The 26,732-nt window shown below is 41.3% G+C and overlaps 1 protein-coding gene across 10 annotated transcripts in view; it reads right to left on the minus strand.

Annotated features, from left to right (window-relative positions):
- Ppfibp1 (PPFIB scaffold protein 1) overlaps window positions 1-26,732 on the minus strand; it is a 122,736-nt gene that overhangs the window by 23,319 nt on the left and 72,685 nt on the right. For 2 of the 10 annotated variants that reach the window (XM_090319171.1, XM_090319173.1), the window contains 14 exons: window positions 24,954-25,040; window positions 21,734-21,847; window positions 20,970-21,101; window positions 19,398-19,490; window positions 19,011-19,103; window positions 17,081-17,195; window positions 16,227-16,259; window positions 13,983-14,044; window positions 10,439-10,523; window positions 7,738-7,886; window positions 5,472-5,587; window positions 3,880-3,936; window positions 1,909-1,969; window positions 1,310-1,339 (listed from right to left, as the gene is read on the minus strand). In XM_090319171.1, coding sequence (XP_090175297.1) covers window positions 1,310-1,339; window positions 1,909-1,969; window positions 3,880-3,936; window positions 5,472-5,587; window positions 7,738-7,886; window positions 10,439-10,523; window positions 13,983-14,044; window positions 16,227-16,259; window positions 17,081-17,195; window positions 19,011-19,103; window positions 19,398-19,490; window positions 20,970-21,101; window positions 21,734-21,847; window positions 24,954-25,040 — 1,227 coding nt within the window. The remainder of the gene's footprint in view (window positions 1-1,309; window positions 1,340-1,908; window positions 1,970-3,879; window positions 3,937-5,471; window positions 5,588-7,737; window positions 7,887-10,438; window positions 10,524-13,982; window positions 14,045-16,226; window positions 16,260-17,080; window positions 17,196-19,010; window positions 19,104-19,397; window positions 19,491-20,969; window positions 21,102-21,733; window positions 21,848-24,953; window positions 25,041-26,732) is intronic. The other 8 variants (XM_090319177.1, XM_090319197.1, XM_090319190.1 and 5 more) reach the window with 8 other exon arrangements.

Below are 26,732 nucleotides of genomic sequence, written 5' to 3' on the forward strand. Positions count from 1 at the left end.
TAAGAACTGAGTGTCAAGATACTACCAGACAGCCTGACTACCCAGCTGTAACCTTGCTCATGATCGAAAGCCAGGGCAAAAAGAACTGGGACTTTTGTAACTGATACCTTTAGAAAGGCTGACATATTTGTTTCAGATGGGCAATAGTAATATACAATAAACTACTGGCAACTTAAGGCTTCTTGTGAGACCTAAGAAAGTCTAGAATGGCCATTAAGAACAAATAGCTGGGTGCCAGTGGCTCTTGCCTGTAATGGTACTCAGGAGCCTAAGACCTGAGGATCCATGGCTTGAAGCCAGTCCTGAAGGGGAAGTCTATGAGACTATTACCCCAACTAACCAGCAAAAGGTCAAAATCAAAGATATGGCCCAGATGGTTGAGGGAAAAACCTAATGGACAATGCCCAGGCCATGAGTTTATGCCATGCAGCATACACACACCTGCACACACACAAAAGAAGCCATGAAATGCCCTGATTAGTTGTTCAATTTTCTTTTTAACAACTGATGAAGATAAAATTCACATAACATAAAAATTAACTTTTCTTTGTGAATTCAGGCCATTGAGCTCTTGGTTAGCTTTTATGTTTAACACTAGCATTCTGCCACTTGACCCACACCTCCATTTCCAGCTTTTTGCTGGTTAGAGATAATAGTCTCTTAGATTTTTCTGCCTGAGGTGGCTATGAACCTAGATCTTCTTCAGCTCTGAGCCTCCTGAGTAGTTAGGATTGTAGGCTTGAGCTGTAGACACCCAACTACAGTGTACTGATTTTTTTTTAACTCAGAACTTCCCACTTGCTCAGCTTTTGCATGCTTGGCTGGCTGGTGATAGGCCATACCTTCAGCCCAGCATTTTGCTGGTTAATTGAAAAGGGAGTCTCTTGGGCTTTTCTAGCTGGACTGGCTTAGAACTGATCCTTTGGATCTCAGCTTTCAGAATAGCTAGATTATACACCTGAGTCTTTGGCACCACTCTGTTTTCAGTCCACTATGGACCTAGCTATGCTGGGCACTCCACAGAACTGCACAGCACACAACCCCAATGTCTGCATTCTTTCAGATTGTGTGATGTTTTGTGGGTTCTTCTGGTCTACGGCAGACATTAGGGCAATTCATATGCAATGATAAGTTGACTTTGGTACATTAATTTGGGTATAAAAATTACCTCAGGTTTGGGTGGGGTGGGGGGAAATGTGGTTCAGTGTTTGTCTAGCAAGTAGACTGATGGCCTAACATGCATGAAGCCCTGGATTCAATTCCTCAGTACCATATAAACAGAAAATGAAATTAATTTTAAAAAAATTACCTCTGAAGACTTCTGAGTAGACTCCTTTTCCTGTTCAAAACAACAATATTGAAGACTTATAGAAATCCCTTGTAGACTGAAACTTTGTTCAATACATTTCCAAAAATGCAAAAAAGTTGATATCATTATAAATTATAAAAACAACAAAACCAGGCTTTCATTTATTTCAGACAATGTTTATTTTAATTTATTACCAGGATAATGTATAGAGGGTTAGCAGTAACATTCATCAGGTAATGATTACTTCTCGAACCTTGAAATCCCTTTCTCATGTTTTTGTTCCTCTTTCCTTCCCCCGCCCCCTCCCCTATTTCAAATAAACAAACAAACATACATACAATATACCAGGTAACAGATACAGTAACTACATGAGATTAATGGAAAAAAAGAGAAAAGAAATAACTTCCCACAGTTTTGTTTAAGTCTCAATTTTTGGTTTTATCTATTACTTTTGATGATTCATAGTCATACTTACAACTTCCTGTTAGCAAACCAAAAGTTCTTCCTAAGAGTTTTACTTGGAAAATGGGAGAAACAAATGAAAATATCAAAATATTTTTCTCCTCAGGGTAACAGGAAATAAAAAACACCAAACTTACCCCATCTGCTAGCTCTTTCTTTAGGTTCCCCAGGCTGCTGGATTTTTGTAGACTTGAAGGTCTAAAAATAGTAACAATCATAATTAAAATTAATAATATGTGGCTCTGGTGCTTTTATTTCTAAGTTGACCATCTTTGAAAGAAGGTACAATTATTTGTGGGCTGAATTTTAGTCATAAAAGAAAATCTAGAATTAGGCATTCACTTCTGTGCTTTAATTTTTACTTCTTTAGAAAGCAAGTTTGGCCTAGTGTTTGCCTAACATGCATGAAGATCTGGGTTCCATTTCTTGGTACCACATACATAGAAAAAGCCAGAAGTGGTGCTCTGGCTCCATTGGTAGAGCTCTAGTTCCTTTGAGAAAGCCCAAGGACAGTGTAAAAAAAAAAAAAAAAAACCAAAAAACAAAAACAACAGCAAAAAAACAAAACAAAACAAAAAACAAGGATGGCTGGGCACACTGGTGGCTCATGCCTATAATCCTAGCTACTTAGAGGCTGAGATCTGAGGATTATGTCTTGAAGCCAGCCCCGGCAGGATAGTCTGAGACTGCTTTCCAATAAAATATTCAGAAAAAAATATAATTATAGCATTTGGTTATTCACAGCTACAGGTGGTCTCACCCAAAAACTGAACACAGGAATGGATGATCAGTTTTAAAAATGAAGGACTGAGTTTGTGCATCACTGCTAGAGTGCATGCTCAGCGTAGGAGACGCTCTGAATTTGATCCCTATCACCACGACAGAGGTGTGGAGATGCAACCTATCTGCTCTCAAAATAAAGCAGTAGCTGGGTACCAACATCTGTAATCCTAACTACTTAGGAGGCTGAGATCTGAGGAATGTAGTTCAAAGCCAGCCCAAATAAGAAAGTCTGTGAGACTCAGCCAATTAACTACCAGAAAACTGAAGTGGCACTGTGGCTTGCCCTGAGTTTAAGCCTCATGACCACCCAGTCAACCAACAAGTAAACAAACAAACAAACAATGGTCTGGTGCCAGTGGCTCATTGCCTGTACTCATAGCTACTTAGGTGGTTGAGATCTAAGGATCTAGGTTCAATGTCAGCCTGGGCAGAAAAGTCCACAAGATTATCACTTCCGATTAGTCACAAAAATAAAATAAAATAAATAAAAAGCCAGAAGTGGGGACACAAGTGGTAGTGTACCAGCCTTGAGGGAGAAAAATGAAGAAGAAGGAGGAGGAGGAGGAGGAAGAGGAGGAGGAGGAGGAGGAGGAGGAAGAAGAAGAGGCTAAGCCGCATAGGCCCTGTGTTGAAGTCCTAGAATTAGAAAAAAAAAAAAAAGAATAGTATAACTCTGTCAACATCTTTGGGGGGCAGTACTTGAGTTTTAATCTCAGGGCAGTGTGTTTGCTGGGCAGGTATTTCATGGCTTTAGCCACACATCCAGTACACAAACTTTAAAATGTTCTTCTGTTTTTATATGTCTATAAGTTGTTAAAAGTATTAATTACCAAATCAATTTAAAAAAGTTAAAAAAGAAAAAACCAACTTCATCTTTGAGTCTTGCTCTGAAACTAGACTTAACTTTCCTAATTTAATCCAGACTTTAACTTAGAGTAACAATCCTATCAGGTCAGTTTATTAGACTAAAGCATCAATACGTAGTTCAGCTTTTCCAGCAACAAGAGATTTCAAATCTGAGACTAATCTGGGTGATGCTGTAAAACCCTGTTTCAAACTGCCTGCTCCCCAAACAAGAAAAAGCTCTACATTTTTAGAACAGATGAACTCCTGATGATGTGTAAAGTACCTCTGCATGAGATAAAAAGTAAATTATTATTTCTTTGTAACTGCCTAAGCCCCTTCCCCAACTATTCAAGCTCCTTTTGAATTTACTCATAAACTTTAATGGTCTCAGGCATTGACTACTAGAATTGCTTAGTGTTCATATTACAGATTATCCTTTTCCTTAAGCTTTGGAACATGACGTTTATCATATAACTTACGAGAGGCTATCATACAGCTCAGTTTCAACAGCAGCACCAAGGACTGTTTTTCCATCCCTAAAATGTCATTAAAAGCATTTGTTAACATTATGAATTTTTTAAAATAAAAAAACTGTACATCTGTGTTATGTTTACATAAACCCAAAGCAAGCTCAAATCCCTCTAAGTCCAGAATGGCTCAATTAAGCAGCTTTAACCTGCCAAACAAAGGATGCTCACCTCTATGACCTTAACCACACTCAGAGCATGTTAACCTGATCCTGGGCAAAATCACCTGACACAAAGGCTGAATTGTAACAAGGTGTTTATATCTTGTGTTCTTTAGCAAATACAGGAGCTGGTGGCTCACTCCTGTAATCCTGCTACTCAGGAGACTGAGATCTGAGGATCAAGGTTCAAAGCCAACTTAGGCACAAAAGTCTGGGACTCTTATCTTCAATTAACTACCACAAAACTAGAAGTGGAGCTGTGGCTCAAAGTGGAGATTGCTAACCTTGAGCAGAAAAGCTTAAGGACAGAGCCCAGGCTCAAAGTTCAAGCCTCATGACTACCACCAACAAAAAGTTAAATTATGCCACTGTAATCAGTAATTGTCTATTCTAAACAAACAGGATTGTCAAAATAAAAAAATTGCCAGGTACAGATAGTTCATACCTATAATGCTTAGAATGTTGAGAAATGAGGACTGTGGTTTAAAGTACAGGCAGTACAGGCAGAAAAATCCTGGAGACCCTTATCTCCAATTAACCAGGAAAAAAAAAGCTGGGTTTTGATGGTTTATTGAAGATAAGAGCCTCATGGACTTTCCTGTTCAGGCTGGCTTCAAACTGTGATCCTTTAATCTCAGCCTCCTAAGCAGCTAGGGTTGCGAGCATAAGACACCAGTGCCCAGTTATTCCTAATTTTTTAAGACATTAATTAACTTACTTATTTTTGTGGGTTGGTGCTAGGGCATGAACTCAGGGACTATGCACACTCCGCTAACTTTTTCACACAAGACTGGTGCTCTACCACTTGACCTATAGCTCCATTTCTGGCTTTTTGGAGGTTAATTGGAAATAAGAGTCTCTCACATATTTTTGTTCAGGCTAGCTTCAAACACAGATCCTTAGATCTAAACATCTTCAATAGCTAGGATTAGAGGTGTGAGCCACCAGTACTCAGCTAAAACATTTGACCTAAAGAAAAGTTTAGGCAATTAATTCGAGACTATGCTGACAAAAATTTCTATTTTTGGCACACAGGGAAATCACTGTGTCTTTCTTTGTGCCCTTTAGCCATCCAAACTGCCCATCGCACCTGACAGAAACTACCCCACATACCAAGCTTTGATGGCCACCCACCAACAAAGGAGTAAAAGCTCCTTGTCTTAAGCTCCTCCCAATCTTATTACATCACTTCCTCCAGCTTCCAGTTACTTCCTTCTTCACATCTTTGATTTTACTAATATACAACTGACTTAAGATTCCCTTGGGACATACCTTCTCTTGTCCTCTGGGTAAAAACTGTGTTGTGACTAAGTGCAATTACACCCTAGCTTCCAGTTATCTCCATTTTTGAACATTTCTATTAAATGGCTGTAAATGACATACTTCTCTTGCAATGAAGTTTCTTGTTTGGGAGGTGACTTTGAATACTCAGCAGTTTCCACATCCACATTTGCTGGCAATAACGAAGAGACGGAAACTTGCAATATGCTGGTTTGGAGCTGTGATACAATTATTAAAAGTAAAAAAGAGATCAATCCAACAAACAAAACACAAGTCTCAATGTAATAAAACATAAATAAGATCTAATATGTAATAAATCTGTCTAAGGATAAAAGTTCATATCTGGATTTAGAACAATTTTCGTGCCTGCCCACCTTTTTTTTTTTTTGCCAGTACCAGGGCTTTCTTGAACTCAAGTTCTTTCACTTGTTTGGTTGTTTGCTAAAGGCTGATGTTCTACCACCTGAGTCATGCTTGCAGCCTTTTTCCTAGTTAAATGGAGATGAAATGTCACAGACTTTTCTGCCCAGGTTGATTTTGAAACTCCATCCTCCAGGTCTCAGCCTTTTCAGTAGTCAGGATTATAGGTGTGAGCCGCCTGTGTCTGGCCACACACACACACACACACACACACACACACACACACACACACACACAGTTTTATTTTTAAGAAGTAGGGGATTTTCTTCCCTCTCTAAATTACCTCTTATTCCATAATGAATCCAAGATTAATGACATTACTGATGTTAAAGGCAGAAATGTTGCTTTCTCCATGAATCCTCTGTGTGTGTGTACATGGGTGTGTGTGTGTGTGTGTGTACATGTTTATGTGTACATGTATATGCCAGTCAGTACTGGGACTTGGACTCAGGACATAGATGCTGTCTCTTAGCTTTTCTTCTCAAGGCTGAGGCTCCACTTCTGGCTTTGGGGTATTTGGCTGGAGGTAAGAGTCTCACAGACTTCCCTGCCTGGGCTGGCTTTGAATCATGTCAGCCTCCTGAGTAACTAGGGTTAAAGGTATGAGCCATCAGGGGCCAGCTCTGACATGTTTTTATGATGTGATTTTTGTCAGTGCTCATGGAGAGGTTGTGACCACAGCAAAAGAAATGCTATGTGACTTGTGAAAAGTCATGAAAGGTTATGTAAATTGCTCAGCCCCCTTGGGATGTTCACGATAGGATTGTAAAAAAAGCCTCACAGTCACCCTGTGCTCAGCTCAGGGCTATTGCTGAGGTCCTACATCACAGGCAGCTGTTTCCAGTCCAGCTTTCACGTCACTTTGATTGATGAAATGTGCACCCCTGCCCACTGATGGAGCAAGATAATGCTGTCACTCTATACAAAGTTAAGAGTCAGTGCTTACTAGATTCCTGGTGCCAGTTTTGTGCAAAGTAAATGGGTCTAAGATACATTCTGCTCTGGTTGTTTTTCTTCAAGTCTTAAGTAAACCAATGGAAAACTTTCTTCAACTATCTTTCAAAGTCACCATCAGAAAAAAAATGTAAAATAAATTTACTGCAGGGTACTGGTGGCTCATGCTTGCAATCTTAGCAACTTAGAAGGCTGAGATCTGAGGATCACAGTTTGAAGCCAGCCCGGGAAGGAAAGTCTGTAAGATGCTTATCTCTTAATAACTACAAATATGCTGGAAATGGAGTTGTGGATCAAGTAGTAGAGCTACAGTCTTGAATGAAAAAGCACAAGGCCCCAAATTTAAGTCCCAGTACTGGAGTAAAATAAAAAAAAATAGAGAAATTCGCTTATACAATCTCAATTTAGCCCCATTTCACCTATTCTCTACCTTTCAAAAATAGTCTATAATCTCGTATTTAATATTTCTAGGCTCTGTGGATCTTCCTCAGCTTCCAGATAACATGGGAGTATAAGTACAATTCCATAGCTAGCTAGCAGTTTTCCTTTGCAGTTTATAAGCCATCTTGTCATTGTCTAAAACATTTACTAAAAGGGGTGAAAATAACACATTAAATACAAAAAGAAAAAGAGATCTATAGTATACCAAAAAAAACTGCCCAAACTGCCAGGCACTGGTGGCTCATGTCTATAATTCTAGCTTAGGAGACTGAGACCTGAAGATCATACTTTAAAGTCAACCTGGGCAGGGAAGCTTGTGAAATTCTTACCATTAATTAACTACCAAAAAAGCTAGAAGTGGAACTATGGTTCAAGCAGTAAAGCCTTGAGGGGGAAAAAAAAGGTCTGAGTTCAAGTCCCAGGAAGGGCACACACACACAGACACACACACACACACACAAATTGCCAGAACAAACTCAGTGCCAGCACTGCAAAGTTTTCTCCACAATAAGGATGCAGTCTCTCCAGCATGAAGAATGAAATCTTACAATACCTCTTCTGAAGCACTTGTGGTGAGTGGCTCATGACTGGGAGATCCCATTGCTGGAGTGGATGAAGGACTCTTCTCCAGATCACTAAAGCCCTGGGTGTCCATCAAGGAGCTGGAATTGAGCAGCAGATCTTCATATTCGCCATCTTTACCTAGAGGAAGGCAAAGCAGAAAGAAGACACTTGCAGCTTTCTTTCTTTCTTTCTTTCCTCCTCCCTCTTTCTCTCTCTTTATTTGCTAGTCCTGGGGCTTGACCTCAAGTCCTGAGCTCTTCTGCTCAAGGGTGGCACTCTTCCAGTTCAGTTACAACATCACTTCTGGCTTTTTGGTGGTTAACTGGAAATAAGAGTCTTACATACTTTCCTGCCTGGGCTGGCTTTGAACCACAGTCTTCAGATCTCAGCCTCCTCTGAGTAGTGAAGATTTCAGGCACGATCCACTAGCACTCAGCTTATATTGTATTTTTTGAATTATATTTGTATTATTTTTAAGTTGCTGTACAAAGAGATTTCAACTCAACATACTAATTTATGAGTACAATGCATTTTCATCAATGGCACTTTCCACTGCTCCCCTCAATTTTGCTAGTTTCAAGGGATATATATTATTTATGACTGCATTCTCCTTTTTGAAAGTAAGTAACAATCCAAAATGTGGACAATTATTTCCTCCCCCCCCTCCTCTCTCTCTCTCTCTCTCTTTGTGCCAGTACTAAGTCTTGAACTGTGATCCTCAGATCTCAGCCCCTTAGGATGACAAACCTGTGCCTGGCATGTATTTCTTTTAATGGTGCTGTGCAAACCCAGGACCTTATGTACTCTAAACATGTAATTCACCACTGAGCTATACACTTCTAGCCCCAAACAGGAGCATTTCTACTGGGCACCACTAATTCACCTGCAATACTAGCTACTTAAGGGGCTAAGATCTGAAGATGGTGGTTCAAAAATCACCCAAGACAAATGTTTATGGGATTCTTACCTCCAACTAACTAGCTAAAGCTGGAAGTGGAGGTGTGGCTCAAATGGTAGAGTTTTGGCTTGAGTAAAAAAGCTAAGGAGTAGGGTGATGGTGATTCACACCTATAATCCTAGCTACCCAGGAGGCTGAGATCTGAAGTTCAAAGCCAGCGGGAGCACAAAAGACATAAGGATCTTATCTCCAGTTAACCACCAGAAAATTGGAAGTGGCGCAGTGGCTCAAAGTGGTAGAGCTGAAGAGCTCAGCGATAGCACCCAAGACCTAAATTCAAACTCCTCAACTGACAAAAGCAAACAAAAAAGCTAAGTGACAGCATCCAGGCCCTGAGTTAATGTCCAGGACATGTACAAAAAAGCCGGGCACAGTGGCTCACACCTGCAACCATAGCTACTCAAGAGGCTGAGACCTGAGGATCAAGGTTCAAAGCCAGCCCAGGGACAAAAGGACCTGAGACTCTTATCTCCAATTAACCTCAAGAAAATGGAAAGTGGGGCTTGGCTCAAGGGTAGGGCGATAGCCTTGAGTTGAAGAGCTCAGGGACATCACCCAAGCCCAGAGTTGAAGCCCTAAGACAAAAAAAAAAAAAAAGAAAGAAAAAGAAAAAAGGACCTCAGACTCATATCTCTAACCTCTAGAATACAGAAAACAGGAAGTGGGGCTTGGCTCAAGGGTAGGGCAGTAGGCTTGAGCTGAAGAGCTTAGGGACTACGCGCAGGCTGAGTCCAAGCCCCATGACCCACCAAAAGAGAGAGAGAGAGATGGAGAAGGGGAGGGGAGGAGAGAGAGAGAGGGAGAGAAAGAGAGAGAGGGAAAGAGAGGGAAAGAAGAAGTGGGAGGGAGAGGGAGAAGGAGGGGGAGGGAGAGGGAGAGACAGAGAGACAGAGAGACAGAGAGGGAGGGAGGGGGGAGGGGGAGAGAGAAAGAGAAGAGAAGAGAAGAGAGAGAGAGAGAGAGAGAGAGAGAGAGAGAGAGAGAGAGAGAGAAAGAGAGAGAGAGAGAGAGAGAGAGAGAGAGAGAGAGAGAGAGAGAGAGAGAGAGAGAGAGGAGAAATTAATGCAGGGGGGGGGAAATCCCTCAAAACCTCTACAAAGACAGGACCTTTGTTTCTTTTTCCTGGTGGCTCATGCCTGTAATCTGAGCTACTCAGGAGGCTGAGATCTGAGGATCAAACACAAAATGGACCAAAGACCTGTATCTCCAATTAACATTAAGAAAATAGGAAGTGGGGCTTCACTCAAGGGTAGGGCGGTAGCCTTGAGATGAAGAGCTCAGGGACAGTGCCCCAGGCCGAGCGCAAGCCCCATGAACCACCAAAAACAAAAAGAAACAAGAGAGAGAGAAAACTTAATGGGGGGGGGGGGGGAAGCGGGGAACCTCTCAAAACCTCTACAAAGACAAGGACCTTTTTTCTTTGTCCTAGTGGCTCTTTAATCCCAGCTACTCAGGAGGCTGAGATCTGAGGATGGCCACTGGAAACCAGCCTGGACAACAGTGTCTGTGAGACACTTATCTCTAATTAACATGTAAAAAGCCAAAAGCAAAGGTTGGTTAAGTGGTAGAACATCAGCCTTGAGCAAGCAAGCCAAGCTAGAGTATAAGGCCTGAGTTCAAGCACCACTTAAACACACATGTACACACACACACCAAAACTGAAGCTAAATATATTAATTTATGGTCATTTAAAATCAAGTAAAGAAAGAAAATCTTTAGAGTTATACTCTACCTCTTTTACCTTGGACCAGTGTTACTGGGTCTTGCATTTTTTTGTACTTGTTTAGGCACTGTCTGAGATCATCTATTTTTCTATCCTATGAATAAAACAAATCAGCACTTTTAATGTTAAATTGTATAGATAGCATGACAGAATAAGATGTCAATTATTTACATTATTCAAATAATACTTCTACACTTTAGTAAAATGCTAACATCTCTAATATATTTCCTATGTACATCAGAGATAGGGAAAAGGTACCTCTGAATTTAAGAGAGTCTATCCTTCAGCTGCCATCTTTAAAAAACAAAAACAAGACAAAGCAGTAAGATATAAAGCAAAAGAAAAAGGCAAGAGAAATTTCAGATTTAATCACCCTTCTCTGTAATTTGTATATCAAATCATGAAAGAAAAGCCTGTTTCTTCCATCTTTATTAGTTATCACTAAACCACTGCCTGGCTTTTTCCTCCTCAGAATACTACCAAAGGTGCTTTGATTAGTGATAAGCAACTTACAATCCATCTAGAAAGAATACTTTTTATCCATTTTCTAATTTAACCTCCATAAGGAACTTTACTGATCTCGCGCTTTATTCTTCCCTTTGCTTATCTGTTCACGTTCTGTTTTTTTTGGGCCAGTCCTGGGCTTGTGCCTGAGCACTGACCTTGAGTTTTTCTCAAGGCTAGAGCTCTACCACTTGAGCCTCAGCATCACTTCCGGCCTTTTCCTATGTATGTGGTGCCAAGGAATCGAACTGGGGTCTTCTTGCATGGTACGCTGGCACTCTACCATTAGGCTAAACTCCGGGCCCTCACTTTCTCTATTTTAACTTTTCATCCCCTTAATCAGATAGTGTAGCTTTTTTGTTGTTGATGGAAGAGAGCGCTAAGGATTGAATCCAGGATCTCCTGTATGCTCTAAATTTCCAGCCCTGTTTATTCTACTTCTGTAATTCCCATTATTTCCCACCCTGAATTCTAAAAAGTTAGGGATTCAAATTTTGCCCTTGACCTTACTCTTTTCTAAGCCCTTCACTGTGACATAGTAAGTAGTGGTCTCCCTAGATTTTTCTCACACTGAATCTAGACTGGACCATGTGACTGCTTTGGCCACTGAGATACCATGAAAGCATAAACAAACAGAAAACTATCCACTAGTGATGCCGAAGCACAACTCTTGAGCGCTTCTATGAAGAAGCCTACACTATGCACTGGAGGAAGAGAGACCAAATGAAGAGCAGATGAGTCACACCAGCTAAGGCCAACCTAGACTTGTTTGTCAATGTCAATCATCAGAGATGTAAATTGCTCTTTCTGCCCTATAACATCAAGTTAACTCTTAGAAATACAAGGTGACCAAGATATGAGAAAGGGCATCAATGTATGTGAAGTAATGCACCTAACTATCTGGTGAATATAATGTAACCCTTCTATTAATTACAATAAAAAATATATGGAAAAAAAAAGTACAAGGTGAGCTGGGTGCTGGTGGCCTATACCTGTAATCCTAGCTACTGTGGAAGCTGAGATCTGAGGATCACAGTTTGAAGTCAGCCCAGTCAAAAAAGTCTGTGAGGTCTTATTTCCAATTAACTACCAGAAAACCATTAGTAGAGTTGGGGCTCAAAGTGGTAGAGCACTAGCCTTGAGCAAAAGAGCTCAAGCCCTCAGTTAGAAAGCCAGGACCAGCAAAATAAAGGGGAAAAAAGGCAATTTGTGTCACTGCCCAAGGTCAGCAAGTGCAGGCCTCAGATCCGGAGCCTTGCATAGAAAGCGAAAGAGCTCAGGCCTATCTCCTGAGCTCTGCTCAGCCTCACACAGGCCTCAATACTGTCAGCTGGGAGCTGAGTTCATTTTGAGATAGGTTGCCCTCAACAAAAACCTTGTGCCTGGAAGACTTCATGCTTCTGTGCAGAATTTGCTCAAATATGTTCCTTCTGAAGCTTTCCAGAATCCTGGAGAAGATAATACTAATTTTGGTGCTCCTATGCCAGTCTAATAAACATGTACTAAACATTCATCCAGCATTCAAGGTTTGCTTGGTGGTGGTGATGGTGGAGGTATTGGAGTGTGAGTGTGTGGGTGTGTATGCGTGTGTGTGTGTGTGTGTGTGTTGGGATTGGGGCTTGAACTCAGGGCCTTACATTCTGCTTAGCTTTATCTGCTTAAGGATGGCACTCTAGCACTTAAGTCACACCTCAATGTCCAACTTTTTGGTGGTTAATTGGAGATAAGTCTCTTAGATCTATCTGCCCCAGCTGGCTTCAAACCAGGATCCTCAGATCTCAAAGACTCCTGAGTCGCAGGGATTACAGGCATGAGTCACAGGTGCCTGGTTGTTGTTGCTTTTTGAGAAAGATAAATACGACAAATTAATTTCTGAGAGTTTTAGTCTAAAAGCTATAGTGGGCATCTATATCATTTATTTTACTCAACATTAGAAAAGACTAGCAAAAATAAGTCAACATGTTAGGTGGGTAAATATGTCATGAATTTATTTGCATTACAAAGAGCAAATATAGAAAATCAAAAGCATAACTGGAGGCAAGGCCCAAGTTGTACAGCAGAAGAAGAAAAGAAAGAGAGAAAATGGCAGACAAAAATAAATACAGGGATTTTAAAAAAGAGAGTAGGCAAAAATTAGAGGAAGTTGGGGCCGGGAGTTTGGCCTAGAGGTAGAGTACTTGCCTAGCATGCAGAAAGACCTTGATTTGATTCCTCAGTACCACATACATAGAAAAAGCCAGAAGTGGAGCTGAGGCTCAAGTGGTAGAGCTCTAGCCTTGAGAAAGTCCAAGGACAGAGCTCAGGCCTGAGCTCAAGCCCAGGACTGGCAAAAAAAAAAAAAAAAAAAAAAAAAAAAAAAATTAGAGGAAGTTATAATGAATAGGATCACGCATTTTACAGTTGTTTTACTTCCTTGAACTAGTTTTTGTTCTGGGAAAATGTCCCCAGTGGTACTCATTAAGGGAAAGGGGTGGAGAGCAGTCCTGAGGACCAGAGCTGAGCTTGGAGGAGGCCTCTTGCAGCTTTATTCGGATGATCAGGGAGCCACAAAGCAGCACACTATCCTAGCAGGGACAGCAGCACTCTGTCCTTAGCAGAACAAAACATAAATGGGAGCTGGGCATCATTGGCTCAGGCCAGTAAACCTAACTACTCAAGAGGCTGAGATCTGAGGATCACAGTTCAAAGCCAGTGCAGAAAGAATGAGACCCAACTCATCTTTAGTTAACCAGCAAAAGCTAAGGGACAGGCTCCAGGCCCTGAGTTCAAGCCCTAGTACCAGCACATAAAAGAAAGGGAGGGAGGGAGGGGAGAGGGAGGAAAGGAGGGAGGGACGTTAGTTTATTAAATGCCTCTTGGAACCTGGTATTGTTCATCAGGATTTCTATACACAGAGCCACAACTATAAGGGCCATTTGTGAGACTGCATATGCCAGTGGGGAAAGGACAGCCAGCCCCTAGTATCAGTGGCTATGGGTATGTTCTTTCCAACTAGGGCACTTGGACAAATGGCAGGGATTGGACAGGCCAGTGAAGCTGTACCCCATACCTTTTCTTCATTTGCTGCCATCAGAGACTCCATGGCCTTTTTCAGTTTTTGTACTTCAATATCTGAAAAATAACCCAACATCCAATCAAAAGTCACTTCAGTTAGGAAGCATATTTTTAAGAGAAAGATACGAACGATATAATTAGTTAATTAAGTGTTAATTAAGTGTGCCATTTCTGGGGCTTGAACTCAAGACCTTACACTCTTCCTTGGCTTCTTTGCTCAAAGCTGGTTCTCTGCTACTTGGACCACATTTCCACTTCTAGCTTTGTGCTGGTTCACTGGAGAAAGGCTCTCTTGTATTTTTCTGCCTGGGTTAGTGATCCTCAGATCTCAGCCTCCTGAGTAACTAGGACTAGAGCTGTGAGCCACCAGCACTGGCATTTTTTTTAAAGATATATTTAATACTCTTAGGAAATATCTGAAAGGTAAACATTTTCTGTCTATTCTGGAGATGAAGAAAACAAATGAAAGTCTGTAGAGCTGGGCGCCAGTGGCTCACACCTGTAATCCTAGCTACTCAAGAGACTGAGATCTGAGGATCATGGTTCAAAGCCAGCCCAGGTACTAAAGACCTTGAGACTCTTATCTTCAATTAATTACCAGAAAACCAGAAGTGGCACTGTGGCTCAAGGGTAGGGCAGTAGCCTCGAGCTGAAGAGCTCAGGGACAGCATCCAGGCCCAGAGTTCAACCCCCATGACCGACAAAAAAAAAAAAAAAAGAGGAAGTCCGTGATATCCAACCAACCCTCTGCAGGCAAAAATGAAATATTCATGAGAACACTGAGGATGAAATGTGAGCTATGACAATCAGAGCATGGAATCAATTAGGAAACTCCCCAGCGTGGAGTGAAAGCCATGAATGGTTCACAAAGCACAGCAAATGATGCTCATATAGCCAAGATGGATAAACGTGGAAGAACCTGACAGGTGCAGTATTTACATGAGTTAACCGTGCTCAGAAGCTGGCAAGGCTCTAGGTAGAAGGGTACAAAGTACTTTGCTTCATCTATAAGTTTCATTTCTAACACTATTTAAAAGAGATAGACAGAATGGCCCAAGTTGCCAAATAGAATTTCCCTTAAAAATTCACTATTCAAGTACAAAATCATTTACTTGAATAATAAAAACCTAAAATATTTGAAAAGATGAAAAGTTCATCCCCAAATGAAACTACAATTAAAAATTGAGAATATGTAATGCCAGTCCAAGCAAAAACTTAGAGGAAATAAAAAAAAAAAACAAACCACCTCAAGCAAAAGCCTGGTAAGGTAGCAAGTGCCTGTCATCCAGCTGTAACAGGAAGTATAAAGGAGGATCAAGGTCCAGAATGTGATAGAGACATGGCTCAAGTGGTACATCACTTGTTTAGTGAGTTCCAAGTACTGAATTCAAACTCCCAGTATGATTTTAAAAGACAAATGAAAAAAAATTCAGCTTAAGTTACCTGCCTATTTAAAAAAGATGTACTACTAAAGGTAGTTTAAAAAAATAGTAGTACAGGGCTGGGAGTTTGGCCTAGTGGTTAAAGTGCTTGCCTAGCATGCATGAAGACCCGGGTTCGATTCCTCGGTACCACATACATAGAAAAAAGCTGGAAGTGGTGCTGAGGCTCAAGTGGTAGAGCTCTAGCCTTGAGAAAACCCAAGGACAGTGCTCAGGCCCTGAGCTCAAGCCCAGGACTGGCGGGGAAAAAAAAAATGGTAGTACATCATATGTTTTAAATTCTCTCTCTCAGAAAATTGACTTAACTTAATTTAATCTCTAGAGAAAGAGTCCATGGAGAATTTTTCTTTGTGTGGCATTAAGTAATCCAGGCTCCAGGAATCAATCTGGATACAATCTGGACATAGTAAAGCTTCAAATGCAGATGAATAGTGACCTCAGAATGTTAAGAAATAAAATCAAAACTCAAAATGACCTTTCAACTATAGTACATTTTTCTTTTTCTTTTTATGCCAGTATTGAGACTTAAACTAAGGGCTTGGATGTTGTTGCTTAGCTGTTCTACTCAAGGCTGGTACTCTACCACTTGAGCCATCGCTCTCTACTGGCCTTTTGGTGGTCAGCTGGAGATAAGTCTGATGGACTTTGCTACCTGAGCTGGCTTCAAAACACAACCTTCTCTTTTGGTACTCCAAAGAAATGAATGGCTTATGGATGAAGCAATTTTACACATGCAAAGAACAAAGTAGTACTTTTGGTGAATGTAAAGATGGATGAAAATACACCAAAAACCTTACTTTTTTCTTTGAACTTCTGTTTAAAATTTTCATCTGTACAGGAAAACCCATTGCATTGGAAGTTAGCACATGGAGAACAAGTACTGTACTCTTGCCTGCTCTGGCTGATCTTGAACTGTGATCCTCATATCTCAGCTTCCTAAGTAGCCAGTATTGACACCTGACCCTCTTTTCTCTTAAAAAGGCCAGAGTAAGTTTCTAAATCCTGGATCCTGTCTCAGGTTTAGTTGAGAGGGAAATGGTCTTGCAACATGGTAATTTTTTTCTAATTGTGTGTATCTGTGGTGTGTGTGTGTGCTTGTGTGCATGTGCTTGAGTACGTGTGCGTGTGATAAATTCAGGGCCTTCCACACACTAAGAAAACATTCTGTGTCTAAGCTACATTTTCTTCTGACATTTTCTTATATTCCAACTTGAACAAGTATATTGCTGTCATGATCAATTGCAATTTAGTAATCTAAAATAAACACCCAAGAAAATACAGGGCACTCCTTTACTCTAGCTACTGAAGAGGGAGTGGGTGGATCCCCCCATAAGATGGTCCCCAAGTTTCTTTGCTCAAGGCCAGTGCTCTACCACATAAGCCACAGTTCTATGTCCAGCCTTTTTTTTTTTTTTAGTTAGTAGTCTCACAGGCTTTCCTACCCAGGCTGTGAACTGAGATTCTCAGGTCTCAGCCTCGGAGTAGCTGGGATTACAGTGTGAGCCACCAATGCCGGCTCCATAGGAGTCTGGACTGCTTCCTGGGGCCGTGGGCCTAGCGGACCCTGCTCAGATGTAAGATCATGCTTCACTTCTAGATTTGGGTAATTTTAGTAAAGCAAGGAAAATTATTGGTAAATAGACATTCTTACCTCTGTCAGTCATTTCAATGCCTTCTCCTTGGAGCTTGCACATCAATTTTTCTTGTAATCTCTGAACTTCAGATTCTTTTTCTTTCAGTTGCTCTTTTAAAGATGCCAGTTCTTCCTATAAATTGTACATTCATTTTAACAGTAGATTAGGAATCAAAGGAGATATTTAGAAACCAAAGTTGCACCTAAGACAATAATTAAGATTATGGGAATGAAACAAAAGAAATCTGCACGAATTTAGCCACAAATATCAGAAAGTAGACAGTTGGCAGCAAAAAGCAGGAACTGAGACTATTAGCATAAGTCTAATAGACAGTAATTATGGCATAATTGTTTCATATTTGTAAATGAATTAAAAAAAGAAATCTTTTGCCAGGTGCCGGTGGCTTATGTTTGTAATCCTAGCCACCAAGATGATGACATCTGAGGATGGGGCATATTTGGAGCCAGCCAGGCAAGAAAGTCCACGAGACTCTATCTCCAATTAAGCAGCAAGAAGCCAGAAGTAGAGGTACAGCTCAAACGGCAGAGTACTAGCCTTGAACAAAAAAGCTACAGAACAGCACCTGAAGCCCTAAGTTCAAGTCCTAGAAATGACATCCCCCCCCCAAAAAAAGAGCAGATAGTTAAGCCTCCTTTATTTAATCTATACAAATACACAAGCTTTTGAATCCACTGAGCTATTTTTTTTAATATTTTAAATTTCAGTTTTACTATAGGAAAGAATTAGCCTGCATTAGTAGTTCACATTTGTAATCCTAGCTACTCAGGAGGCTGAGATCTGAGGATCAAAGTTCAAAGCCTGCACAGGCAGGAAAAGTCCGTGACACTTATCTCCACTAAATTACTCAGAAAAAGCTGGAAGTGGCCCCATGACTCAAGTGATAGAGCACTAGCTCTAAGCTCGAGGACTCTACCCAAGTCCTGAGTTCAAGCCCCAGGACCGGCAAAAAGAAAGAAAAACCACTGTAAGAAAGAACTGGCTTCAACAACTTCCTAATTTGCTGGCTAAACTGAACCCCAGAAAGTACAGCTATTCAATGCTACACTGTCTTTATCAGCTGACTGACTTTCAATCTTTATTCAAACATTTGTCACACACAGTACTGGGCAGTCAGATCTATAGTGTTTATTGACTTAAAAGAGAAAGAATGGAAATTAGGTACAAAAATGTTCAGAAGCACGAGAGTAAGGGTTGCCCTCTTCTTCCAAGCAGTACTTTGTATGGTCACTGCCACAGTGTAATTAACTCCTGCACACATTTACCTTCAAGAAATCCCCAAAGGAAGCTAGACAATCATGCTCACACCTACAATCCTAGATACTCAGGAGAATGAGATCTGAGAATCATGGTTCACACTAGCCCAAGCAGACAAATCTGAGACTCCTATCTCTAATTCTCTACCAAAAAAGAAGAAGAAGAAGAAGGAAAAAGGTACGGAGCTATGGGTCAAGTGTTACAGTACTAGCTTTGAGTGAAAATGCCAACTGAAAGCAAAAGGCCCCGAATTCTAGTCCACTAGTGTCACAAAAGTAACAACCAAAATTCCAAAGGAGCAAAGCATGGACTTTCTATCTGAGAAATGCAGTGCTTTCATGGTGAGTGCTTACAATTATCTTATGATGCTTGTGGCTCAGAGACTTTAGAGTTAAACTTCATTTCTAAGCTAATACTTTTATTTTACCTGTTTGGTAATTTTACTAATTATACTAGACATTTTTAAAACAAATACAATGGGGTTTCACTGTCTCTTGCACCAGTGTGGGATCCATTTTTAATGAACAAGTGCCACACACACACACACACACACACACACACACACACACATATAATGAATGCACATGCCACAAGAAGACTACAGAACCACAACAAAATAACACAAGCAAGAAAATAGTAGGCCCTGGGGCCATCACCAAAAATCTACTACACCTTTAATGACTCCAACTTTTGTTCCATCCGCAGCTTTTCATACTGCAGCTGACCCACCTTGATTTTCATGCTAGAAAGTTTGGCCATTAAAGACTGGGAGAGAGACAGAAGAGGGAAAAGAAAAACTAGATAGAAAAAAAGACAAGCTAAGTCACCAAGAAAATGGCATCTGTTTACAAAGGAGGTTAGATAACTCAGAAATGGTAGGTTGTATCCTGGCATATTAGTTAAGCCTTGCATTGTATTTAGAACAGTAGCATTTAAGTTCTAGAAGGTTCCAAAGCTTCACCGAATTTTTAATTGGTATTATTCTCCAGAAATGAGTAGGGGAGACATTTATTTAAGTTATCAGGGGTTTCTGTTTTTAATTACTAGTGAGTAACTTACTTTGGTTGATTTAAGCTTTTTCTCATATTGAAGTCTTTCAGTATCCATTTCACTGACTTTGAGCCTCAAATCACTGATTTCCTGTATGAGCTCCTGTCCATAAAGAAATAAAGAAATTTATCAGGAAAGGGCAACAGTTATCTGTACCAAAAGAAATCTTAAGTCAGAACTGCTTGAAATTAAAGCTGTGTGGAGTCAAACCTCACCAATGGATGTGAAAACAGTGTATGCCGAAAGAACTCAAGTGCTTTTCCATTTAAAACCTGGCTTTAAATTCTCCATGCCTAGGCCCCAAAGGAGTACTTTAGGAAAAAGCAAACAAAACCAATAATTTCCATGTATTAAATAGGCTCAGTTCTAAAATATGGGAGTAGTCAGGTGCCTGTAATCCTAGCTACTCAAGAGCCTAAGATCGAAACACCACAGTTCAAAACTAGCCTAAGTAGAAAAGTCTCTAAGACTTCCGTAATTAACCACCAAGAGGCCAGAAGTGGAAGTATGGCTCAAGAAAACAAGCAAGAGAGTGAGGCTCTGAATTCAAGGCCCAGTACTAGCACCAAAGGAAAGAAAAAAAGAAAGAAGAAAGAAGGAAAGAAAGGCTATTTCAATAAATTTGTTAGAAATGTAATCCTAAAGTAAGAATACCTTGGCTGGGGATACAGGTCCGGGGCAGGTGACTTACCTAAGGTATGCAAAGTCCCGGATGTAATCCCCAGCAGAGAGAGAGAAAGAGGAAAAAAGATAGAGGAGAAAGAGCAGAGAGAGGAGGGAGAAACAGAACAAAGAAAACTAGAATCTTACGCTTTTAGAAAACCCCAGAGTTCTGACAAAACTTCAATTTCTAAAATCTGTGCTCTTACCACAAGAGGGCGGTGTAAGGACGTCTATCTCCCACTGGTAATAACTGGACAGTCAAGTTTTGCATTTTTTTTTTTTAAAGGAGAGGGTGCAGATTGGAACCCATGACTTCATGCATCCAAAGCACACTGTGTTCTATCACTGAGCCACTCCTCAGCCCTAATGAAAGTTTATTCTCAAAATCTAAGCAAGATGAGAGTCACACAATGGTGGCTCACACTTGCAGTCCTAGTTACTCAGAAGCCTGAGATATGAAAATAACAGTTCAAAGCCACCCAAGCAAGCAAATCTATGAGACTCTTATCTCCAAATGACAGGAACAAAGCCAAAAGTACAAGTGTGGCTCAAGTGGTAGAACACTAAGCATAAGCAAAAAAACCTAAGGGATAGCACCCAAGCTGAGTTCAAGCCTTAGTACTCTCACTCATTCCTTCCTTCCTTCCTTCTTTCCTTCCTTCCTTCCTTCCTTCCTTCCTTCCTTCCTTCCTTCCTTCCTTCCCTCCCTCCCTCTCCCTCCCTCCCTCTTTCTCTCTCTCTCTCTGTCTCTCTCTCTCACACACACACACACAGACACACACACACGGCAGGATGAGAGCACATAAAATTAATTACTTTCTCTTTACACTGCAAAGGGCAGTCTAACTGCCTGAATTCAGTTGTGCCCCAAGTGCGTGTGTGGGTTAAAGAGACAAAACACAGTTAAGTGTCACTCACCTCTGTGTCTCTGAACCTGTCTTCATAATCCAGTCTGTCCTTTTCCACTGCTGTCAGTTTTAACTTCAAGTTAGATATTTCAGCCATCAGATCCAACTTCTGAGTCTCTAAGGATGTTCGACTAAGAAGCTCCTATTAGAAATTTGGAGATACATTCAAAAACTGATTTCAAGCCGGGCACAGTGGCTCATGCCTGTAATCCGAGCTACTCAGGAGGCTGAGATCTCGGGATCGAGTTCAAAGCCAGCCCTTTATATTGTACCTATGTGTTTTTTGTTGTTGCTTTTCACTTCCAACACTAAGACTTGAACTCAGGGCCTGAGTATGTCTTTGTGCTTTGAGACCCTGTACTCTAAATATGAAGTAGCTTAAAATGCCCTGGTTTAAATGAATTTAGAAGTGCATTTTTGAATCAAAGTAAAGACAAGGAAGTGATAAAGCACTTCAAGTGAAGCAGGCCAGCAGCAAACAGCTGTACTGCCCCTTGCTGGTCCCCTGCTGACCTGTGCTGATCCCATCCTGGACCCGTTGACTGGTGCTGACCCCCAGGTTGATGTCATGTTGACCTTGTCCTGGCCCAGTGCTGAACCATGTTAACGAATGCCATGCTGACCCTGTGCCAGCCCTATGTGGACTCGTGCTGACCCCATGCTGACCCTGTGTTGGCTCCATGATGATCCTTGCTGCCCTCATATTGGCCTAAGCTGATCCCGTGCTGGCCCTGTGCTGACCACATGCTGCCCCATACTGGCTCCTATCTGTACCTGCTGCAGCATTTCTTCGGTGGCATTCAGTTTCTCTCTGTGTTCTTCAAGACAAAACTCCAAGTCTCGAATCTTCTCTCCCTGGGCCTCCACCTGGTCTGTCAGCACGCTGACCTGCATCCAACGCAAGACAACACAATGAGTTCAAAAGGAATGGCATCCTCTTGCAGACTTCACTTCCTTACACAGAACAAACACCATCTCCCCACATGGGGCGGGAGGAGGAAAGCAAGGCTTGATGGGCTCACACTGGTCCTTTGCTCTCCAATTTAGATGGTGCGCTTATTTATTTTTCTCTTCCTTCTTATTATTCTGCAGTACTGGGAATTGAACTCTGGGTCACATTTGTGCTAGTTAAGTGTTCTCCCATAGGGCTATATCCCAGCCTTCTATATTGCTCTTTTCTTTGTACCAGTACTGGGGCTTGAACTCAGGTCCTCATGTTCTTGTCTGGCTTTTTCACTCAGGGCTGGTCCTCTACCACTTAAGCCACAACTCCACTTTAGCTTTTGGTTGATTAACTGTAGATAAGCATCTCACTGGATTTATTGTACATGCTAGCTTTTAACTGCAACCCTCAGCCTCCGAAGTAGCTAAGATGACAGGCTTGAGCCACTGGCTTCTACACTGCTTTATAAGGATTCCTGTCCATTTAGGACAAAGTTCTATTGACCAATCATTTATGACAGGAAATATGTATATAAATTGTTTATTTGGAGATGTAGCAGATAATATTACGGATTCAAAAAGAATATGAAATTAATACTTTAAGCAGATACTTTTTCTTCAGTATCAAATAAGACACTTGAAAAATGGCTTATGTCAGTTAAACAGTGAATTTCATTGTTATATCGCCACAGTTTTTTTTTGGGGGGGTGGGTCGGTTGTGGGGCTCGAACTGTGGACCTAGACGCTGCAATTAAGCCCAAGGCTTCCACTCTACCACTTGAGCCACAGCACCACTTCCGGTTTTCTGGTGGGTACCTGGAGATAAGAGTCTCATGGACTTTAGTGCCCAGGCTAGCTTTGAACCGTGATCCTCAGATCTCAGCCTCCTGATAGGATTACAGATGTGAGCCACCAGCACCTGGCCTCCACATGTTTAAACTGACTTATTTTATTTGTTTAAACTGAATTTTACTTTATTTATTTAATCTTTTTACTTTTGGCCAGTCCTGGGGCTTGAAGTGAGGGCCTGGCCACTGTCCTTGGACTTTCTCAAGGCTAGTGGTCTACCATGAACCACAGCACCACTTCCAGCTTTTTCTGTGTATGTGGTCCTGAGGATTCAAACCCAGAGCCTCATGCATGCCAGGCGAGCCCTCTACTAACTAGGTCACACTCCTGACCCTAAACAGTATTTTAATCAATTTCAATTTCATGCCCTTTAGCACATCCCTGTACCCTTCCTGATACTTTCTTAAGAAGAATAAGGGAAAAGGGAAGAATTAAAGAGGGAACCCAAAGAATTCCAATTCCATAAGGTCTTTCAGTGTCATCATACTGATCAGGTATTTTAAGTATAGTGCAAAGAAAGAGCACAGTATGAACACTTGTAAGGCCCTGTGCTCAATTCCCAGCATCAAAACAGAAATGAAGAATGGAAAATATTAGTCAGGTAGCACATACCTACAATTCCAGCACTTAGGAGAAGGAGTGGGATCACGAGTTTGACGCTGATCTCAAGATCATGTTTCAAAACAACCACCACCACACTGGGTATTAGTGGCTCACACTTGTAATCCTCACTACTCGGGAGCCTGAGATCTGAGGACTGAGGCAACCTGACAGACTTAACTCCAAGTGATCAGCAAAAAAGCCAGATGTGGGGCCGGGAGTTTGGCCTAGTGGTTAAAGTGCTTGCCTAGCATGCACGAAAACCTGGGTTCAATTTCTCGGTACCACATACATAGAAAAAAGCTGGAAGTGGTGCTGAGGCTCAAGTGGTAGAGCTCTAGCCTTGAGAAAGTCCAAGGACAGTGCTCAGGCCCTGAGCTCAAGCCCAGGACTGGCAAAAAAAAAAAAAAAAAAAAAAAAAAAAAAAAAGCCAGATGTGGAGACATGGCTCAGCTGGTTAACACAAGCATGGAGTGAAAATGTCAAGTAAGAGCATAGGCACTGAGATCAAGCCCAAGTACTGGCACATACATACACACAAAAAAGCTGTCCAGCAGGGCTGTGAGTTTGGCCTAGTGGTACAGTGCTTGTCTAGCATGCACGGAGACCTGGGTTCAATTCCTTGGTACCTCATACTCAGAAAAAGCCAGAAGTGGTGGTGTGGCTCAAGTGGTAGAGCAATCCCAAGGACAGTGCTCAGGCCCTGAGTTTAAGCCCCAGGACAGGCCAAAAAAAAGAAAAAAAAAATCTGTCCAACATTCTAAGGAAGCAAACAGAAGACAAGCAGGATAGTACTCCCTGTGGTGTTTTGTTGGACGTATGGTATAAAATCAAATATATACTCATCTTCAGACATATATAATATATAATTGTATATTATAATAATATACAACACTTATCATACTGGTATTACTATATCTGGGTTCTGATTACATTTTAAACTGTATTTAAAGTCAGATCAGGCTATACAAGTGATGAGTGAGATGGCAGTGTGGGGAGCTGGTCCCTCTGGACAGGGCCACCTGCACTTGTTCATCACAGTCCTCTCCACTCCTTGTAGGATACATCCACTCCTTTTATCAGAAGCCTGGCTGTTGTAAGCATCTGCTCCCTTACAGCTGTTCCTTGAAGTCTGTGTGGAACTAGTCCCAGGATCCCTCATAGCTCCAAAATCTTATGTTTAATTTACCATATTAAATGGCACAGCATTTATACAGAACTTCTGCACCTGCTCCTATGTCCTTGAATTAGGACATTACCTGCTGTGCGTAAATGCTATGGAAAGAGCTATTATACTGTTTTGAGACAAAAAAAAAAAGATATACGTACACTTAGTACAAATGCACTTTCACCAAATTCATACATTTAGTACACATACACCTTTACAAAGTATTTTTTTCCTCTTTTTTGGAAAGGCCAACTGTATGCCATGAAGAAGGAGTGACATTGAAAAAGATGGGGTATGGCTCAAGTGGTGGAATGCCTGCCTAGACAGTGCAAGGCTGAGTTCAAATCCCATTACTGGAGGGAGAGAAGTGAGGAAGAGAAAGGGAGGGGAGAGAGGAATTACAAATGACAACTTTGTAATTTATAAAGTACTTGCCTGAAGAACGAGCGATTCTTTGTCATTTTCTAAGCGAGCTAGCCTTTCTTGATACACATCACCATTCCTAGGTAGGTGTCCATTTGTCTAAAAAAAAAATCATACAGGTAACATTTCTAAGACTGACAAGGAAAAGTGAATCAATACAATTTGCCAGTACTAGGGCTTGAACTCGGGACTCATGAACTTATTTGTTCAAGGTGAGTGCTCTACCACTTGAGCCACAGGTCTACTTTTTTTTTAGTGGTTAATTGGAGAGAAAACTTTCAGGGACTTTTTGTACTCAGGCTAGCTTTGTATGTGATCCTCAGATCTCAGCCATATGAGTAACTAGGATTACAGACTTGAGCTACCTGTGCCTAGCGTCAATGTGCGTATTTTTAATCCAAGGAGGCTGAATTAAACTCATCAAAACTGTCACTACTCATAATGAAAAATGAGAGAATTCACTTATTTTAAAACAATTTTACCAACTTAGTTTTTTTTTTTTTTTTTTTTGGTGCTGATACTGGGACCTGGCTATCCCTGGCTGCCACCTGTGCTATCTTTCCAATGTGCTGTGTCTTCACATTACAAAAGTGCCTCTAATTCAGGGGGGCTTCACAAGCTGCTCACTTATTTCCCTTCCTAAGCTTCTATTTCGATTCTCAAGATGAAGTAAGAACTCCAGGATAGCCACCAATGTCTAGCCCCAGAATCCCATCATTATCTCCACTCAGAATAAAAAGAAAGAAAGAAAGAAAGAAAGAGAAAGAAAGGAAGGATGGATGGACGGGGTAGGGGAGGCAGGGAGGGAGGGAAAGGAGGAGGGAGGGAAGGGGAGGGGAGGGGAGGGAAGGGGGAATCCTAAATCAACATACCCAAAAAGTTCACCTACACCAGAAACTACACAAGCCGTCAGCTGACTGCAGATAATGGGTGTTAGAGGCAAGTGCAGAGCAAGCCAGGTGGTATTCTGCTATTTCTGAGCCCAGACTAATCTAAAGGTCAACTAGACTGCACCAAAGACCTGGAACTATGTGAACTCTGATATTTTTCTAACCACTTGCCTCCATTTCTCCCATTTAACCTGATGCCAGTGTCTGTCCCCTAAAGATGGCTGATGATGGACTGAAGTGCTGCCCTGACCCAGTTCTCTGACCTTACTAAGTGTCTTTATTTGGTGTATAGGGAAAGTGGCTGGGCTTTTTTTAGACTCCTAGACTTTGGGGCCTAGGGTCTAAAATTTTAGTTTCAGTACCAGCACATGCACAAAAAAAGAAGGGAAGTGTGGGTGACTTACAAACCCAGCTCTTTTGAAAATGTACCAACCCTTTCCCACCACATACAGGGGTCACTTAACTATTCTCTTTAGAAGATCTACTCCTCAGGGTTGGCTTCCTGCCACGCTCACTGACAAGCACCTGGCATATACTGCCCTATTTTAATCAGCCCAGGTTTCTCATGGTCCACAAACACCACAAACCATGGTCCACGAACATTCCTAACAGAACACTTCTAGACATTACGAGGCAACATTAGAAATCGAGGTCTAGACTCCCATAGCTTGAGTCCTAGGTTATAGTCTAGACACAGGCTGATTGATTTGTTACTAGCTGATTCTCTCTCCCAGAACTGCCTTGTTATCTGGGCAATTCATTTGTGTAGAATATAAGTGTTTGCTAAAATTTGGTGTTCTTCCTTTCTAAATTCATCTATTTATTTATTTTTGTGCTGGTACTAGAGCTGGAATTCAAGGCCGCATGTTCTCACTTATCTTTTCTACCCAAGGCTCTACCA

Source organism: Megascapheus bottae, chromosome 2, assembly GCF_031878675.1.
Source record: "Megascapheus bottae isolate mThoBot1 chromosome 2, mThoBot2.hap1, whole genome shotgun sequence".
Classification (NCBI taxonomy): domain Eukaryota; kingdom Metazoa; phylum Chordata; class Mammalia; order Rodentia; family Geomyidae; genus Megascapheus; species Megascapheus bottae.